The 19,749-nt window shown below is 41.0% G+C and overlaps 1 protein-coding gene across 1 annotated transcript in view; it reads right to left on the minus strand.

The window, feature by feature from the left end:
* Positions 1-19,749, minus strand: part of LOC106930317 (uncharacterized) — a 33,019-nt gene that overhangs the window by 1,464 nt on the left and 11,806 nt on the right. The window contains exons 12-35 of the mRNA XM_015007775.2: positions 18,518-18,586; positions 18,350-18,418; positions 16,958-17,026; positions 13,778-13,846; positions 13,122-13,190; positions 12,874-12,942; positions 12,495-12,563; positions 12,053-12,124; positions 11,906-11,974; positions 11,088-11,159; positions 10,901-10,969; positions 9,309-9,377; positions 8,999-9,067; positions 8,501-8,569; positions 7,589-7,657; positions 5,671-5,739; positions 5,497-5,565; positions 5,321-5,401; positions 5,089-5,124; positions 4,965-5,001; positions 4,243-4,800; positions 1,513-1,748; positions 1,214-1,424; positions 63-257 (exon numbers count right to left, since the gene is read on the minus strand). Coding sequence (XP_014863261.2) covers positions 63-257; positions 1,214-1,424; positions 1,513-1,748; positions 4,243-4,800; positions 4,965-5,001; positions 5,089-5,124; positions 5,321-5,401; positions 5,497-5,565; positions 5,671-5,739; positions 7,589-7,657; positions 8,501-8,569; positions 8,999-9,067; positions 9,309-9,377; positions 10,901-10,969; positions 11,088-11,159; positions 11,906-11,974; positions 12,053-12,124; positions 12,495-12,563; positions 12,874-12,942; positions 13,122-13,190; positions 13,778-13,846; positions 16,958-17,026; positions 18,350-18,418; positions 18,518-18,586 — 2,533 coding nt within the window. The remainder of the gene's footprint in view (positions 1-62; positions 258-1,213; positions 1,425-1,512; positions 1,749-4,242; positions 4,801-4,964; positions 5,002-5,088; positions 5,125-5,320; positions 5,402-5,496; positions 5,566-5,670; positions 5,740-7,588; positions 7,658-8,500; positions 8,570-8,998; positions 9,068-9,308; positions 9,378-10,900; positions 10,970-11,087; positions 11,160-11,905; positions 11,975-12,052; positions 12,125-12,494; positions 12,564-12,873; positions 12,943-13,121; positions 13,191-13,777; positions 13,847-16,957; positions 17,027-18,349; positions 18,419-18,517; positions 18,587-19,749) is intronic.

Consider the following 19,749-nt stretch of genomic DNA (forward strand, 5'->3'; position numbering starts at 1 on the left):
GCTCAAAACTTGAAATCTGAGGTAACATTTTAACAAAAATAAGAACATAAAAGGAGGAGCACCTGCGACTCTGGAGACCACACATGTTCTCTTACACTCATCCTCAGTGTCGAAGCGGTTCCCGTTGCCGCCGCAGCCTCCGTACCAGAACTGGGCGCAAGCGTTGGCCTGCTTGTCATAGTACCAGCGGATGTTATATTCTCGACATGTTCCCTGGTCCAGAACCAGCTCACAGCGAGGGTCCAGGGGTATGGTCTCTGTGGGAAAACGTCACGCAATAAGAGGTAAAACACACACACATGTACACACGTGGAAAAAAAAAAGAGAGAGAGAGAGAGAGAAAAAAAGAGATGGCTGCGGTAGAAATCCACCCCCAGAGTGACCATTTCCGCTCCGGTTCTTCAGGAAGGAGCTGGTTCCACAATAATAGCCGCAGTACTTCAAAAATAATTGGCCTCGCTGTTCCTCGCTTCGCTGCACGCGCAGCATGAAGGATACATCAAGCGAAGCTGTGTCCTTTCTGCCACCGGCTCACTAAAACACACACCAGCCCGCTGCTTTACAGGAGATTCTAATCATGTCGCCGCACCGCAGGAGGTCCGGCGTCCCCCCGTAATGATTCTGACTAACTGTCAGAGGTGGAGGGTTTTAACGTTGTGTTATTAGCAGTTGTTGCTGCTTCGCTTTGCATGCGATTATCTCAGCTGTGGCTGCATGGAGGGAATTCTACATTTCACTTCAGGTCTGCCCAGTAAAGACTGAAAAATTGGTGTATTAAAAAAAATTAAAAAAAGTAAAACTTTTGTGTGTTTCTTGTAAAGAACAGAATTAGGGTCACTGAAAAAATAAAATCACTTTGTCTTAGTAAAATGTCAGAATTCTCTAGATAGAAAAAGGAGTGAATTTCTGCAACCAATCTCAGAAATTTTCTGGAAAAAACAAGAAAATTTCTCAGTTTGAAAAGATAAAAAATTTGCTAGAATTCACTAAACTTTTGAGATTAACCTCAGAAATATTGAAAAAAGATATGAAAGTTTCTAACTTTGGACTTTTTTTTGATTTTCTGAGTTCAGAAATTTCCATTTTTTTCCCTAGAAAATTTCTGAGATTAGTCTAAAAGATTTTTTGGTGGAAATGTACTCCCTAATTCTGAGTTTGAAGTCAGATTTCAGAAAGGAAATTCAAAATTCTGAGCTTAAGGGAGTCTTTGTACCTTTGGGCAGAGCTGGCTTCGGCGGGGGAACGTACGGCACAGAAACGCCTGAGGTTGATATGCTTATGTTTGTAGAAGATGAAGATGAGGAAGATGAGCCCCCTGTGGCAGGAGGCGGAGTCTTGTAGTCGGAGGTGCCGCGGTTAAACGTGTCCCCGCGTTCTCTTCCTGAGGAGGTTATCACCGTGGTTACACGCTGCCCTCCTCCACCCTGAGCACAAAGAAAGAAAAAAAACAGATCACAGAGTTTATAGAGCTTTAATAATATCCGTGTTTGTTTATTACACTGAGTTCCGTACATGAACAGTGCTGGATCCTTTACTGCCATGGCTGTGGGTGCCAACACCAGCCTGCTGGCCGCTGAGATGGTCCTGCTGAGTTACGGGCCTGTAACCATAGCCACTGGTGGCGTAGCTCCCAGTGATCCTGTTGCCGTTGTAGCCGTTGTTTCCGTTGTAGCCGTTTGTTATCCGGTTGTATATCAGGGCCCCATTTTCGTCCTCACAGAACTGACTGACCAGCTTGGACTCGAGAGCTGAAGAAGCAAAACACACGGAGAAGAGGATGATGAAGGAGCGCTTCCAAGTCTGTCAGATGAGCTTCGGCGAATTCATATCGTCACTGTGGAATGTTACATAAGCATGACTTTTTGAGTTGGAAAGACACGATCATTTATCAGTAAAATACTGTTCAGGAAAAGTTCTTTCAGGCTGTTTGTCGTTTTCTGTTTGGGCTTCAAATTCTTGGAATACATTATAATCAAGAATATAATATAAGAAATAATAGGAAATATTCAGAAACATCACTTTAGTCAGTTGTGTCCAAATTTTTTGCCATTCTGACAAAAAAATGCCAATTTGAGAAGACTGAAGGGCCACATCTTTTTAAAATTAAAACTGGAAGGATTTATTTTTGTATCATTTTCTTCACTTCAATGATACACTAAATAGACAATATTTTAACAAAACAAAGTACTGAAATTGTTGTAGAAAAGAAATCTGTAAATAATTATCAATACACAATATAAGCAGCATCTTGCAGCGTTGCTGTTTCAAATGATAGGTAAATATTTTTTACTACTTCTTTTTATGCTTTATTGTCCTGATTTTTTAAATCTCTTCCATCAATCTGCTAAGGACTGCAGAGGAAAATCTGGCATGTTTACGTGATGTATTCATGTATTCAATATGACATAAATAAAATTAATAAATTCACATATCCTGGAGCAAACAAAAAAAATGAGCTGAATAATATTTTTATTAGTTTTATGCTCAAACATTAGCTGGTTAGCAGTATTTCGTATAAAAAAATTTCACTTTCAAAGCCACAGTAATGTCCGTCGTGCCCAGAGAAAGTGCCAAAACGACTGAAATTATTTGCTGCTGCAAGGAAATCAAGGCACGCAGCTCCACCCCTCCCCCACTTGTTACTAGAACACCAGCCAGCTGGCTGGGAAAAAGTTACAGAGCCATCAAAGAATAATACCGTAAATATAAAATAGCCTAAAGCTCTTGGCGGGTGACCATCTGGGGAGGAGGATGGTTTGGGTTTGTGTTAGCCTTAGCATAAAACATTGCTCTCTGGCTACATTCATGCTTCCACAAACACAGCCTCCGTCGTTCACCGCTGCCAACGGTGGACAGCAGAGCCAACTGAAGGCTTGATCCCTTCACTGAGCCACAACAGGACAGTTCATCCAGCAAATCATGTAGGACGACTTCTATCGCTACTGTTTTGACACTCAAGTCTGTACAAAGTAAAGCAATTTTTTTTTACACTTTTAGCTTTAGGATTAACTAGATTACTTAATTCTAAACTTTATCAAAATCGTATAAAATAACAAAACCCATAAAAGACAGAGATAGCATTTTATTTGCACTTCTCTCACTTTGTTTTTGTAAGTAAGCATGTCAATGTTAGCAGAAAATGCATTGAAATTCCAGGGTTTTTAGCTAGCATTGCTTACATTCATTAGTTTGATCACCAAGCACAACAGTTGCAACACTATTGGCACAAAGATAAAAAGATAGTTGAGCTAACCCTAAAGCACTAAGAATAAATATTAGTTCCACTAACGCTAATGGACCTTACCAACATGGTAATTGACAGAAGCTAATGCTAAAGTGCTAACTTCAGTTCATATAATATCTGCCCTTGAAACGCTGCAACCCTTGAGCACATAATAAATATTATATTTTACATGTGCTGTAATGCCTCTAGATATTGTATTTATGTTTATATCTTGTTTTATTATGTTACTGTACGTTTCTTGTTTGGAATTAAGCTACAAAAAAAGAACATAAAGAAACTGCTGTGTAAACAGTGTTTACCCACTTCAAAATAAGAGCACGGATATAAAAGTATAACTACTTGGGTTTTTATTTTGGTCTTTGAATAATCCTCCTCTGGAGGAAGTCACAAATCAGAAACCAAATAAAAATGTATGGGGTAATAAGCTGTGCGCTAATATGGAGTGTGACATTGAGATGAGACACAAAAGGAAGACAGCTGCAGAAGCAGCAGGGACAGGAGTGGAGTGAGAGCAGAAGCACTGCATGGTGGAGCCCGTCACTTCGGAGAAATCTGATTCTCAGGAGAGCCTGATCGTGTTGTATCACGAATGTAATTAAAACACTAAATGGTTTTGAAAAGCCTGGAAGAGGATTGTGATAGTTTAAGTGGCACGGTAGGTACAAAGAAACACAAAACAGAAAAGCAGCAAAGAGGGCCATGGTAGGTCTGGAGGAGTTCCACTGCTCAGGTGGAAAATCTGGCAGTTCAAATATTAGTTGAAGACTTCACAAATATAGTATTAGAGATAAGATAAGAAAATAAAAACAAATTTCGAGAATAAAATCATAAAATGATGAGAATAAAATTTAGATTTTATTAGGATAATATAATGCCTTTGCAATAACTAAAGAAACATATATTCTGTTTTTTAGTTATTGTTTTTTTCTTAGTGTGGCTCTAAGACTCCATCGCAATATTTAAATATTTCTTTGTAAAAAAAAAAAAAGGAAAATCACCTGGCAAAGTGTTGAAGTCATCGATCAGGAACATATGCTCGCTGTCCGGGTCCGACGCAATCAGGTTCAGCTCTTTCAGGAAGTCGGCCTGCGTTGGATCCGACGTGTTCACAATCCCCAGGGCGAACATCTCGATGTTGGCAGCGTGGGCTTCCCGCACGGCTATGTCCAGCTTGACCGGCTCCCGTTTGTCCGTCTGCCCGTCGGTAATCACAATGGCCACCTTGCTGACGCCGATGCGGGAGCTATAGAAGGCCTCCTGTGTGGCTCTCCGGATGGCTGTGCCGGTGTAGGTGCCCTCACCCATGTACGGGATGTTCCTGATGGCCTCCTTGATGTCCTCTTTGGTGTTGTAGCGGGCCAAGTTGAACACCAATTTGACCTCCAAGCTGTACAATATCAAACCGATCCTTGTGGCGTTGCGGCCTACCGTGACCCGATCCACCAGGGTGGTCACAAAACGCTTGATGATCTCAAAGTTATCGGGCCCCACGCTCTCTGAGCTGTCGATGACAAACACCAACTCCATGGGCCTCTCCTTGCACTTGATCCCACATCCTAGAATGAGATCATGGCTGAAATGTCACTTTGACAAGGTTTAGTGGGTGAAATCTGACCTAGCCGTCTGCAGATAAGGCCAGACAGAAGCCAAACCCTCTCCCGTTACGTTTTCGCTGCTAATGCAATACGTACAACTAGCGAAAGATCAGAAGATACTTTACCACAGATCTCTTTGATCATTCGAATGATGTCCTCTCTCTGAAATTAATACATGGTCAGAACATGAGCTCATAAGTGGCCGTGGTAAATAACTGATGAGAAACAATAGGAAGGAGTGGGACTCACAGTGAGGCCTGCTTCCCCTTTTATGCCCGGAAGACCCTAAGATAAGGATGCATTGAGCTCAATCAGGAAGAAAACTGTCAAAGTGCTGAGAGCACCAAGGTTAACCTACCAGATAAATACTATCTTAAATAGGAGGAAGCCTTCTTTCTACATCATAACCAGAACACAATCAAGTGCTCAAACACATTTCTTTCAGGCTCAATGTAATAGAAAAAATCAAAACATCACTCACAGGTTGCCCCGGGATTCCCGAATCTCCCATTTCTCCCTTGAATCCTTTAAGCCCCCTCTCTCCTGACGAGCCCCGGTCACCCTGACGCATGAATCAAAACAAAACAGTTGCAATGAGCCTTTACAGGTGGCCCCCAGATTATCCCGTGAAAGGTTTAGGGCAACATATTGACTGACTTTGGCTCCTGGAAAGCCCTCTCCAGGTACACCTCTGGGTCCTGTCACACCCTGGGCCCCCTGTTCGCCCTGAAGCACAAACAATGTTAAAACAGTAAGTCACAAGGTCATATTTAACACCTAGATGAAATACATAAAAATATCTCTTAGAGTCAATTCATAATGACAGCCTACCTTGGGGCCTTGAAGTCCTAGTCCCTGTGGCCCTGTTGGGCCAGGTGGACCTGGTCGCCCAGGGTTACCCTGGAAAAACATCACATCCTGCTACTACTGCTGTACCATATCACTAAAATATGCACATTTATAGTCTGTGAAAGTATAACTTTATTGGTTCAGAAACTCTTTATAAAGTTTGCAACAAAGAAGACAAAAACAAAGATTATTTGAATAAAATAAAAACAGTTTTGGTTGATTTCCTGTCGTTAATCCCAAAATCGTCTTTAGAAAAGGTGAAGATGGGTGGGATTTCAGGGGATTATAGGGTTGCCGGTTGGCCTTATGTGAAAAAGTAATTTCCTGAATATAATAACTGGTTGTGATATCCCAGGTGGCAAAAACAATAGCAGGCAATGAGTCTTCTAAGTTAATGTAGACATATTTTGGTCTTTGCATAATCCAAGAATGGGCGAATGACTGAATGCAGAGTGAAGCGTTTGGGGTCCTCTGGGGGCCATACAGGCCATTGTCCAGCTGCATAACCCAAATGTGTTTGAGGTTATGGTCACCAACAGCCATTCTCCTGCAGGACTTTCTGCTACAAAGCAGAATTCATGGTTCCATCACTTACAGGAAGACTCTCAGGTCATGAAGTAGCAAAACTATGGTGGCCCAAATGCAAATACCAAAGCTACAGCACACAAACACATTTCTGTTGTGGAGTTTGTATTCCCTTTGTGGATTTACTATGCGTGTTGCAGCAATTGTGTTTGACATGAGACATCTGGGCCACCGTACAAAGCAACCCCAGACTATTACAATATGCAATTTCCCCTTTGGAATCAATAAAACACCACCGTGTTTGACTATTAGCTGGATGTCCTTTTTCTCAAGTACTTTATTAGTGTTATGGCACAGGAGACACACCTTTCAAAGAAATCTACTTCTGTCTTGTCAATCCATAACTTCCTTTAGGGGAACTCCAAGGAAATTTCAGCACTTGGATCTGAATCTCAGATATAGCTATTAAAGTTAGCTTAAAATAAAAACCCATCTTTCCCAGCGTAACTCGCGTCTAACCTCATTTAGTCAGCGTGAACCATGCCTGACATCTGTCATTGTGATGTGCTTCCACACTTTGTTCCGCCTTTGGGTAACTTTATCCGAGTCCCTAATTAAATCTTGCCCACTGCAAATGAGTGTGGAAGCACTGTGGCCTGCGGAGGCACCGGTCTGGAGCCCACAGGGGACAAGGGTGGGATCTGTGAGGACAGACGGGGTGTTGTTCAATCAATGCCTGTTAGGACAAGTGTTCCTCATCACACATGTGTCTGTAGAGATTCACACCCTGCTCTCATGGTAGTGCTGTTGGGGGTGATTATATAAAATACGCTGAACAAATGAACAGGCGGCCGATACGTTTGCACGTGTGATGAAGCGGTGTTGCTCCTTAATGAATACGATGCACAAAGTGAATAAGATGGGGCTTTTTGCACAGGCTCAAGGTGATAGTTTCCCTTTTATCCAATATGTTCTTTACATATTGTATCTATGTTTGTATCTTGTTCTCTGCTTTCTGTGTTTTATTTTGTTTTTCTTATTTTCTTTTTACTTGTTTGAAACAAAGAGAGGAAACAAAACTGCCAAATTAAAACCTCACACACAGCTTTTCAAATTTGTATTTGAAATTTAAAATCACTGTATAATTTAACTTCACATTTATGTTTTTTTTTTGTTTGTTTTTTTTGTTGGCCAGTCAGATATTTTGAGGTTCATGGTTGAAACGCAGAGAATGCCAAACCCTAAAATCCTGCTTTCAAGTCATGGTTGCAGGATTTAAATTCAAACTTTGTAATTTCGAAGGTTAGGAGAAAGTTAAAAATGGAAACCCAACGGTTAGATGAAAACAAAGATTTCAAAATGGCTGTGAATCTACCGGAGGTCCCTGGATGCCTTCCCCTGGGGGTCCGGGTAAACCTGGCAGACCTCGGAATCCACTGTCACCCTGAAAAAGTTGTGAAGCACACAAGACGCTCAGCAGGAAAACGCAAGTACAGAGGAAAACATTTAATCTGTTTATTAAACTGTAATACAGATTCACCAACATTTTGTGACTCAAATATTGCAGTATTATGTGTGTTATGTCATTTTAGGGAGATTTTTGGCATCACAGAACCTGCATGAACCTGCTCATAAAACACACCTTCAAAAAAGACAGAACAAAAAGCAAAAGCAGGGAGAGTAAAATTATACATTTTTATGTTTAATTATAATGAACCAGAGTTTACCATCATTCTTTTGCTCTAAATTAGCTCAATTTTTTTAATCAAAGAATCTTTCTAAAAGTGGGAATTTTATTCATATCCACTAAAAAGTGGAGATGCAGCGCAACATTGGCTGGCCACCATACTCGCCCTGGACATAAACTCAAAAGTCCAATGTTTTCCTGATCAGTGAATGCACCATAACAGGATTTTTAAAACAGACAACAGCATTTAGGCCAGTGCTGGTCTCTTTGGTCCTTCCCTATTTCCTGCCTTAGTTGTTTCATTCACAACTTTGAGTACAAAAGAAATCCCTCTGCCACAGGATGTTTGTTAGATTTGTAAACAAATGAATTAATTTGGAGACAAACTTAGTAGACACCTGCAGGACCAAACATTTAGACATTTGGAAACCAGACAGTTCTTAAAGAGAAAATGGAATTGGCTGACCAGAGACTGGAAACTGGCCACAATAAAGATTTCCTGGAGGAATCCTCAATTTTAATGGCTCCAAAAGTTTTTTGGGGGCTTTAGGGTTATAAAGGAAGGTTGTTGGTTTCTCTATGATTCTGACATTTTCTCACCTTTGGTCCCGGGATGCCCACGCCCTCTGGCCCCGGTTCTCCAGGAAGCCCCGGCAGACCAGGAGGACCCTAAACAACCAATCAACAGAATGTTATCCAGCTTTTCTATCCCATTCTCATCTTGTTTACACTTCTACCAATAATGTCAAATCTAGATTTCTACAAAACACTCAGTAAAATATCAGATCTCAACTATTATCTAGGTTTTGGGGGGGAATTTTATTTTATTTTTTTCTAGATGAGGATTTGCCTGACTATAAATTTCGCCTCTTTGTCTCTGTTCTGAGTGTTAGCTGCAGGTTGTGCGAAACATCTTCTGAAACTTTTGGGTAATAAACGTCTAACAGATGGATGGACACTATTATGTCCGATGAACATAAAGTGTGAAACACTAGAGAGGCCGTATAAAACTGGGTTTAATGTGTGATGAATGGTTCTTTATGTGGAGAATTATAAGCCGATGGATAGAAAATGTTGTGTTTGATTTGGTTTGTTCACCATGGGGCCAGGGTAGCCGTCTCCCTTGGGGCCAAATGGACCTGCGGGGCCCGGGTCACCTCGATCGCCCTAAAACAGAACAAGAACTTCAAATTGTCATACAAAGGATAATATTTAATGCAACAGGTTAGAACAAAATGTTGAACTTCTTCCTGTGGAGTCCAATCGGCTTCCCATTCTCATAATTGATTTCCCAAATACATACTGTTGAGGCATGACGTATTTGTTTATCCAAGCCTATAGTTTTTTTTTTTAATGATTATTTCCATTGTAGTTCAGTTTTAAGCACCAAAAAGAACAAATGTATTACCTTTGGGCCAGGCAGTCCAAAGCCAGTCTCGCCGATTGGACCAGGAGGTCCACCTGGTCCAGGATCGCCCTACGACGTTTTAAGACATAAACTTTTCAGATTAAGTTGGCAAAGATACACACACTACACATTCTCAGCTGTTTTAACTAGGTCCAAATTTCTTGTCTTTCATTCCAAATTTCTTGTCTTTCATTATTGTGAAAGAATTGTTAACATTGTTGTTTTTTTTTCTTTAAATACAGAAAAATTTGGAAAGTCAGACGTGTAAAAGACATGTAGTGGGATTATATAAGCTTCATTTTCTGCCTACCTCCTTTTCAAACAAATAGCTATCAAATATATATCGTGGCATTTGAATTGTGAATATGTTTGAAATAAATAAAGGAAATAAATAAAGGAAATGAATCTAAAGTCGTGAAGAAAAAGGAAGAATGTAAATGGACCTAACAGTAGTTACTGTTACGTATAGAGTTGTTACAGTTTTATATTAGAAGTTAGTATGATGGGTGTGCTGTGGTAGCGCATTGGTTAAGCACAACCCACATAAGGAGGCCTAAGTCCTCGACACAGCTGTCGCAGGTTCGATTCCCGGCCTTGGCGACCTTTGCTGCATGTCTTTCCCCTTCTCTCACTACCCACTTTCCTGTCAATTAACTATCAAATAAAGGCCACTAGAGTCAAAAAAAAGATCTTTAAAAAAAAAAAGTTAGTATGATGAGTAACCATGTCAACTAAGGGCTTATCTCTATGTAGAATAAGCTTTTTTCTATAACTCAGAACATCCATTGGTGATTTTAAGGGATGGAGTGGGGTGTCCACAGTCCTAAAGCTTCACTCGCTCCCCCTTGTGGTCACTCTGGAGTATTTCAAGTGAACTGGAATGAAAACACTCATCAACCTAAGGTAAAAGTCTTAAAACAAATCAAACTAAACCTTTCTTGCTGTAGAACAAATTTGCTTCCGTTTGCCAAATGCCTAGATGATGATCATATGTCAAAAAATAAATTTTTGTAAAGGACACCTACTGCAGCGTTGAGCATCCACACTCATACTTGACTGTGTTATTACTATGTATCATTCTACAAGTTATTTCATGTTTAATTCTGACATATGCTGGTGTTTAGTTGGGTGTGACTAGCTTAGTGAGTTTGTTGATTAAAGTATTTTAAGTGTAAGGCTTAATTATGGTTGTAAATAAACAGAAGCCGCTGACATTATTCCATATGTGTGTTAGAAAACTTCAGTGCTGCATATTTAGAACCTAAGCCTTACCAAGCAGGAATTTATTTTCACAATATATCTATTACTATTTTTGCGAATCATGAACCTCACCCTAGTTTTCTTGTGTTTTATTTTTCTTAATAATTTCACAGTTCTTTCCTTATATTGTTCGCTACAGGAACTTGATTTTTTTTTCTTCAGGGAATAATTCATATTTTCCTCCCTTGAACTATAATGACATCTTTGTGAAATAAGTGATAATTGCTTTCCCTGAAAACGAACTAGGATATAATTATCACCTAAATACAAATTTGAAAATATGCAGGAAATGCAAGTTTGTTTTTTTCAAAGTGAAAACTGAAAGCGCATACTTTGGGTCCGGTGATGAAACGTCCCGGTGGTCCGGCGGAACCGGGCCGTCCCTGTGACCCTGGTTCTCCCTGGTTAGAGATTCATTCAACTGCATTATTAAATCCCAACCTTTAATCAACATATCAGTCTTTATCATGTCATAGACTGTCTACAGTTTTAGGTAATAACAGCTCAAAGGTTTCCTACCTTTGGTCCAGAGGGTCCAGCTATGCCAGGCGGACCTGTCAACCCTCTTATTCCTCTTTGGCCTTGGTCACCCTGAGCAACAATGTCAGGAACATGGTTGTTTATGGGATATCTATAACCCTATACTCATCATTTATTAATGTACATACAGGTCAACAAATAACCTTTAGTAAGAAATGTCAGACATAATAAAAGAAGTACCAGGGTTTCCCCAAAGGGTAATATAAGCCTGGTGGGTCACCAGGCTTTACTTGCCTTTCCCACCAGGTTAACTGCTGTTTATTTTAAATAAGGTTTTGTATATGCCAGTAACATTGACAACAATAATGGATTAAGCTAGGTTAATCATTGGCACTTTGAGTGAGGGGGTGTGCACCAAGTGTGCCCATTGGCCAAATTATGATCCCTGCTCAGCCACCTCCAATTTTTGTAACTTTTAACATTTTTTAACACAAAAACATGGTGGGTCACTGGTGGACGGCCCTAGCATGTCTACCACCAGGTTTTCTGGTGAAAACCCTCAATACCACTTGTGTACTTTATGCACGAGGCTTCTTTATTTCAGAGAAAAGGTTCCAGAGTGGAACAAAAACAAGAAAGTGAATATTAAAATGCTAAAAGGTACACAATGAATAAAGGGGGAAAAGATCTTAATTCAATTCCTTTTGATTGCAATAAAAAGACAAAACATTCATGTCCAATATGTTGCTAGGGGCCATGTCCGTTGTAGCATAAGCCAACAATCGTCCACTGACAAGCACATCAAGAAATGACATCATATTGAAAAATATAAGGAAAGAAAGACTTAAACTGTGTACCTTTTCTCCCTGAGTGCCAATCCCCGGCGTGCCTTCTGGACCTCTAAGGCCAACGGCTCCTGGTTCGCCCTAAAGCCACAAACTCCAACATTCAACAAGCTTGTCGTTCACTTCTTATAGAACCCGAGAGGAAATCCATCAAACTACCTTTTGTCCTGGAGCTCCGTCCTCTCCAGGAAGTCCAGGCAAACCTGACAGTCCTGGTGATCCTGGTTCACCCTACAGAAAGATGAAAATACTGGTGCTTCCTCTTTCACAGTAAGGCTGAAACTGATGGTTGGGGAGCAGAAACCTCTCATGTCTCAATCCAGTAGATTGGTAGGAAATATCCAAATCAATTTCAGCTACCTTTGTTGGTAGCACTGTAGTAGAATGTCCATAAACACAGCAAAAAACAACAACAACGACAAAAAAAAAAAAAAAACTATTTGGTGTTCAGAGTGCCTTCAGATCAAAATCAGGGTTCCATTTCAGATTCAGAGGAACGGTGGAGCAAATCCAAAAGAATAGAGTGGTCTTGATCCAGTGTGAATGAGGCCTTAAATGATTGATTCATGTTGGTTTTTAATTAAAAAGAACAGCAACACACCTTGGCACCGGGCTCACCAGCTCCTCTTTCTCCTGGAGCCCCCACTTCTCCTGGCAGCCCTTGGTCTCCCTGTGTGAGATAAAGTTCATTGTTTCAATCCTAGAACGATACTGCTTAATGCTGAAAACTGGTACAGTCACCGTCTGCGTTATTGACTAAAATGTACTCAATTAACTTAGATTTTATTAAGCTATTACTGAAAATAATTTTTTAATCTTCTCCTTATTTTAAATCAACTAATGCAGTAAAGGAAAACCTAAAAGTCCACAGGTTCTTTATCTCTGTTACAAGCTCTGCCTGATTAACACATATTCTGTGATGTGACAAGTAAATTCACTTTTGACAAAAAATAATGTGTAGGGTTAGGGTCAGGACAAACCTTGGGTCCAGGAAAGCCCTCTCCCGGTTGGCCTCTTATTCCAGGTGGCCCCCTGGGGCCCTCTGTTCCCTGAAAGGAAGATATAAAGAAATTGAAGACGAATGCGATATGAGTTTATTTAAATTTAAGCAAAAAGAAAAACAGGTATCGACATAGAAAATAATCAAATCCAGTTAACGTAAGGCCTAATGAACAATTTAATAAAGAAGTTGCATACATAGCACTTTGCTTAACAACCAGCCACACACCTTTTCTCCTTGGATGCCTAGACCTGGAAGGCCCAGGGGCCCTGGAAACCCTGGAGGGCCAAAATCCCCCTACAGGAATGAAGTTTAAAAAATAAAAACTGATACCACATACATGCTCATCGTCAGTGAATCACCGTTCAGTTTCAGCTACAATCTTTCATTATGTATAACTTTCGGAAAGTACCCAACTTTATTTGTTTCATACAGATCTAGCTCGGCTTAACCCCCACCCAATATCTTCATGCCATATAAATGCTAAAAAATATTTCTTATGACTTTAGAACCCTGTTTGCAAATCAGTTCAAACCCATGTCTACATCTGTGAGTCGTAAGCTCTCCTGACAGATGAGTGTCTGCAACGCATTGCGCCAAATAAAAACCTTACCTTCACACTGAATGTGCCAGTAGAGTGTTAATATTCCCACATTCAACAACCCAAACCATAAAACTGCAGTCCTCCTACACCATTCAAGCTGTAACCTCAATTCATAGCCTGTAGACTGTGACCTCCTATATAACGCCGAGCTCAGTGCATTTATCAGTGGCTCTGGCAACTTTTGGCCTCCTTCACAACAGGGCTTTAGCTTTCTCGCGTTCTCCGCTTTTGTGAAGTCTTTTCAGCACGGCGCCTCATTTATGGCCTCTCTGTACTCTACCTTGTCTCCTTTGATTCCTAGGCCCGGCTGTCCTCTGGGCCCCCGTGGCCCCTCTATGCCTCGCTCGCCCTGTGAAGGCGGACAGAGAAGTTATTGCGTTTTGACTTTTTGAGATATTAGATGTGCTCACAGGAATGGCAAAGCAAGACCACATGCCACATATCAGCAAAAAAAAGGGGGGTTGGGGGGAACGTCTTTGATAGTTGCTTTCATAAAAGCTACACTCAGACACATAAAAGCTTACCTTCAGTAACCTCTGTAATGTAATATTCACATAGAGCGTATCGTATGGAACTACGTTTTGTACGTGTGCAGAGGGCAAGTAGAGGATTTATGATATATTTCTGGTTAAAAGCTTTAGATTAAGGTTTCTGATTCCTGAAACAAAGAAGACCATAAATGAAAAAGAAATATAGACGTTCACAATTTCTATTATCAGTCACCTCAAAGCACCGAGCAACACGGCTAAACGGGTCCAATTCAAACCCACAGGACTTCGGGTCAATACCGTTTTATTCGGCCCGATAAATTCCAATATGGAGAAGTCCGGTTCAATCAAGATGTGATCCAGATGATGTCAGCACCATCAGGTTCTGTGTATTAGTGATTTTAAAGTAGAAAACAAAAAGGCAATTCTTCTCAATTTACAAAGAGCCATAAGAGTTTTAGAGGTGAACATTAATGGAGTTTTTTATTTTGCTTTTGCAATTCAGATTCACATTATGTTAAAGTGTCCTTAAATTATGTAAAATATTTTTTTTTTTTTAGCTGTACATCATGTTGAAATATTATTCCCTCATCAGAAACATATCCAGATGTTGCCTTGATTCTTTCATACATGTTTGGGAAATCCTTTCATCTCCCATGGCAACCATTCAGGTGTTCAAAACACAGTCTGGTTGGACCTAGCTCCACCTTCGAGGACGAAGCTCCAAGCTTCCGCCTCACAGAGCAGGACTCCCTCATGACTCCCCTTCTCAAATCCTTCAGACTAGCCAGCAGCAATTAGCAAACAATGCTAATTGTGCTTATTATACAAGCCACTTCTCAGTGCAACGCTGGTAGAAACGTTGATACAGGAGCGATGTTGTGATGACTTCATGACAGCGGCGTTTCAGAAAAAGATGGAGTTTTTAAAGAGACAGAGGCCCAATTTCAAGACTTAAACTTTCTTTTAAGTCATATTTGATATATACTTAGCATTTTTATAACAATTGAATGTAACATAGATTGTGTTATAAAGTGCTGCTTTGTGCCTGGTAAATACATGATACCGTCCCTTTAAATTGATTAGCAGAACCAGAAGCAGATCCCTGTCGTTGAAGCAGATTTACTGCACAGTTATTGAGCTAAACTGAGAACACAAAGGTCAAGCTCAGGAGGCTTTCCATAAATCACAGGGCGGTGGTCCAATTCCCAGCTTCCTCCAGGCTGCATACCTAAGTATTCCCCAGGAGTAACCAAAAACTTTTTCTATTTGATATAAAACCATTGGATAATCTAAAAAAAAAAAAAAAAACTCAAGAAAAGGTCGATCAATTAAAAAAAAAAACAATAAAAACGAACAAGACTTTGTGAATGATTCACAGACAAATGCAGCACAGGAAACAGTAATGGCTTCCATCAAACACTGCTATCCATCTGAAAGAGAGAACTGAATTTACTTTTAAAAAGGAGCCTCTGCCTCATCTTCCAAGGTTTTTCCAAAGTCGGAGAACAACAAAACGAAGCCACAACAAGATGTACATTAATTAGCATAGCGATGCCACATTTGCATGTTGGCTTCCAGAAGTTTCCATTTATTGTCATAAATCCGCAATCGGAGCTCAAAGCAGAAGCGCTAATGATGTGTAAAAAAAAAAAGGGAAAAAAAAGGTTATACTGCTGCGAATCTGGGAGCTTGTCGGGGCAAGTCATGTGAGGAACGCCGCTGTAGAGGGAACGCCATCTGTGAGAATACAGCCAAGTGTGGTGTTGCAAAAAAATAAAAATAAAAAAGAGCAAAGAAAGAAAAAAGAAAGACAGAAAAGAAAGAGAGTACCCTGGAGGGCGATCTAACGGAGGGGGGGAAACACCTTCTCCAGGTTTTATGGTGGAAACTGTTACTTTTCAGAGCAACGGCGCCAGGTGCTGAATTAGATGACAGTTCGGTGTGAGGGTGAAGTAAGAATTTCACCTGAAGCCTACCTCGTGTTTCAGAGTTGCTTGGTAAATATTGCAGGAAAACAAAACAAAACAAAAGGAAAACAAAAGCAGTAACGCGTGTCGTGTCTGGAAGACGTTTCTGCAGATTACTCAAGCTTCGTTTAACGTCCGCCTCTGTCACAACGGAGAGCCTCGATGTGATTTAATATTATTTTACATGAATCGTTTTCTGCAAAATTATGATTCGTGTAAAGGTGCTGAGCTGGTTTCTGTGAGCTACTTTGGGGATGGAAGTAAGTTAAGTCAAGTTTATCTGTATAACACATGTCAGCAGAAATGTGGAACAAGTGGATATTTTTCCAAACTTCAAAGAGTTTTACTCAGATTAATCAAAACCAGGAGTGTGTTTGCGTGTTTTTGTCTGTGCGTATGTGTGTGTGTGTGCGCAGTGGAAGCACAAAATACCACCATCCCCCCTGATCTTTGTTAAGAAAACAGAAACCTCATGAAGGAAGATGTGTTTCCACATGTGGGAGATGTTCTGCTTGTGTACGACTGAGGAAAAACAGACACTATAGCAGACTATAAGTTCCCTCTGAGTCACTGGCTGAACCGTGGGGGCGTTCTGGCCTTTTTATTCCCCGCCCGTTTCTGAATCCTCTCCTCTTCGCACCGAGACGTTCTCGTCTCCTCCTGCTGGGGTCGATCGATAGGCCGCGCCACGGCGTGAGGTAATGGAAGCCGTGCTGCTGCGCCGTACGCGGAATTTACTGTCGTGTGCTATCATGTCTCTTGTCCATACACGTTGTCAATTTCCTGTCGGAATCTGGAGCCCAGACAGGAGATTTTTCTTTTTCCCTGCGAAGGTCAGAGGGCGACGGCGGATGGGTGAAGCGAACATGGATGCATGAGAATGGGTCGAAAGGCTGAAGCTTTTAGCTGGCTTGAGTGCATGAGACTTTCAGGAAATACCGTCTCTCCCAGGAGCTTTAGGCTTTAAAGAAATAAAAATAAAAAATATGAACACCCACTCACCTTAGGGCCAGGGATACCTTCTCCCGTCGGTCCTCTCTCTCCTTGGACTCCCTGTGGCCCCTGAGGACCCTGAAAAAAATGAAATAAACATGTAAATGACCTTTTAAAGAAATCTATTTGGGAGAGGAGGGAACTAATTCTGACTCAAAATCAGTAAACAACAGGAAGGCTGAGTGCATTCACTGCAAAGCAAGAAAGTATCACCAAGTACTTTTGGTTTAATTTCGAGTGCAAATATCTTTATACACTTGAAATGAGACAAAACCGACTTATAATTAACTTTCCATCAAGATACTTGCTATAAGTCAAAGTGCGCAGATAGACACTAGGTGGTGCTAGAGCATATGACTTATTCCCTCCAGAGGGGAAAAAAAAGAGCTCTTTTGAAATCTTTTCCTTTTTAAAGTGTAGTGTGTGGCCCAGTATAACATTCCTTGTTTTGAGTTGATTTTCACGTATAGAGAAGATGTTGGCAGGGAAGGTGTAGGCTACTGGTATTCTGTTTCAAATTCATCAAATTGTTCTCATCTGTTTTATTTGAATTCAGTTTAATAGTTTATCGCTAGAATGACTTGAGTTATCTCTGCTGCCGTAGGCTTAAACCGTTGGAGCACAAACTGACCACTTTTCCTCACTTTCTCCTTCTACTACTCTCCAATTATGTTGTTAACTTTTTGGTTTCCTCGCCACAGAAGCTACGCTAATCTTGTCTGGCTGTGATTCCTTCCCGGAGGAAGCTGAGATAATGTTGACGTCAACTGATTGTTCTCCGTCTTCTGCTATTAACTTTTTACTTTCTTGAACATCAAAAGTAGCAGTAACTCAGGTCATCTGTTTCTCCTTGTGCATTTTGTTCCGACTTCTCAAACACCCCAGTCAGCAGTGGGAGACAGCCAGTTGTACCAAGCCAAGTTCTGGTTCGGCTGGAGGTTTCTTCCTGTTAAAAGGGAACTTTAAGATTGAAACTTCCTTTGAATAATTAATTGAACACGCAGCACTAATTGGTCTAATTGGAGTGTGTACCATTAGTAGTGCGAACTGTGCTAACACAAAATGCCAAAGGCATTCCTTTTTGCCCTGACATCATCTCTGCTCCTGCGTTAATGATGCAGGAAGGCAAGAAAACTCTAAAATTATTTTAATACATGTGTGGCTACAGGGTTTTATAGCCATTTCGGGGCATTAACAATTGTTACTATAGAGAGGTTAAAAGGTTATTCTATTTTTTTTTTTGTGAAACAAAAGGCACATTTCATGTAGTGACAAGCCAGACAGAAGCAGCAGGTTGGAACAGTAAGAAGCAGAACGACAGATCCGTCTACATTGTTCGTCTATAATACACAAGTGACACAAGTTAGAAACGAGGACGTTTTGTCTTCCTTTCTAACTCACCGGTGGTCCGGGCTCGCCGATCCCCGTAGGGCCGGGAGGCCCCGGTTGCCCCTGGAAACCGACATCCCCCTGCAGAGTGCGAGATAGCGAGGGGAGTGCTCAGACAGGGTGAGACACAAAAGGCTGGTGGTTATGTTCTCGTGAAACGATTTTTCCGTAACATTTTACCTTTGGTCCCGGAAGGCCGATCCCCGTCTCACCTTGGATTCCAGGTGGTCCTGGAAGCCCCCGCTCCCCCTATTAAAAAGATAAACGTGGGTACATTTTGTCCAAATGTCACTCATCCTTGTGTACGAGTGAGACAATCTAAGAAAACCCACAGACATAACCCGCTTTGTGTTGCCTCAACTGTCCATTGACAAAACTTGATTTAAGACTTAATTGTTTATATTTTTCAAAAAGCTGTTGCTTCTCTACATAGTGGCTGTAAATCAAAGCTGTGGCCCTCACAAAAAGGACCCATGGGAGGCAGAAAAAAGAGGCGTGGAGATTGTTCTAGGTGCATACCGATGCTTTTTGTCCCCCCTCACTCCCCCTTCCATTGCCCTTTCCAAGCAAGTTAGGACAATGCTTCCCGCCAGACATTACATTGCTATTTTGGTGATGTAGGATGACAGCCAGACTATTAACGTGAACATTTTTCTAAAATAATTAGGAGGCGACCACTTGGTGTGGAGCAAGTGCTTATGGGAGGAACGGCAGGTAGAACACGGTGGAGGAGGCTGAAAGCAGAAGGAACCGACAAATAAGCCGACAAGTTAATAACAGATGAGCTTCTTCGGAGGAGTTTCAAATGTCACAGCGGCGGCGGATCGTAACTCACCAATAAACGTTCAAATGTATAGTTCCTACCCCCCCACACCCCATTCACTTTATGAGCTTTTGGAGATACTTGACATTTCTCATGTTATTTATGCCTGCGTTAGCTGATTTTAATCTGAAGTGTTATAAATGTCAGCGTCGTGAGAGCGAGCGTTATTTACTGCGCGTTATTCCGAGGGAAAAAAAAACTATCGGAATCGAATGCTTTTTAACCACGGTAGGCGACTTTGTGTCGTTGAAATGGCGACACGTTTGTACGCCGGGATTCAGACCAATCCTCCTGTTTAAAAAAAAAACAAAAAAAACGTGACTGACTTGACTGATGTGTTTGAGTTATAGGTGGAGACAGGCCATGAAAGCTTCAGTTTCCTCACAAAGACATTGTGGTGTTGCCCGGGATTAATAAAAATGATCAAATAGGGAGCATGAATGATGTCATAGTCATGTTTAGTGTACAGACTTAATCAAAGGGTGGCTTTAGTTTTCATCCAGAGCCATTTCAAATTTAAATTTGACACAAGCCATGAAGGGAACAGAGCAAACATGTGGAAGACGACGATCTGGTCTGAATTTTTTGG

Source organism: Poecilia mexicana, unplaced genomic scaffold, assembly GCF_051168715.1.
Source record: "Poecilia mexicana isolate PSO_F unplaced genomic scaffold, ASM5116871v1 scaffold_2, whole genome shotgun sequence".
NCBI lineage: Eukaryota > Metazoa > Chordata > Actinopteri > Cyprinodontiformes > Poeciliidae > Poecilia > Poecilia mexicana.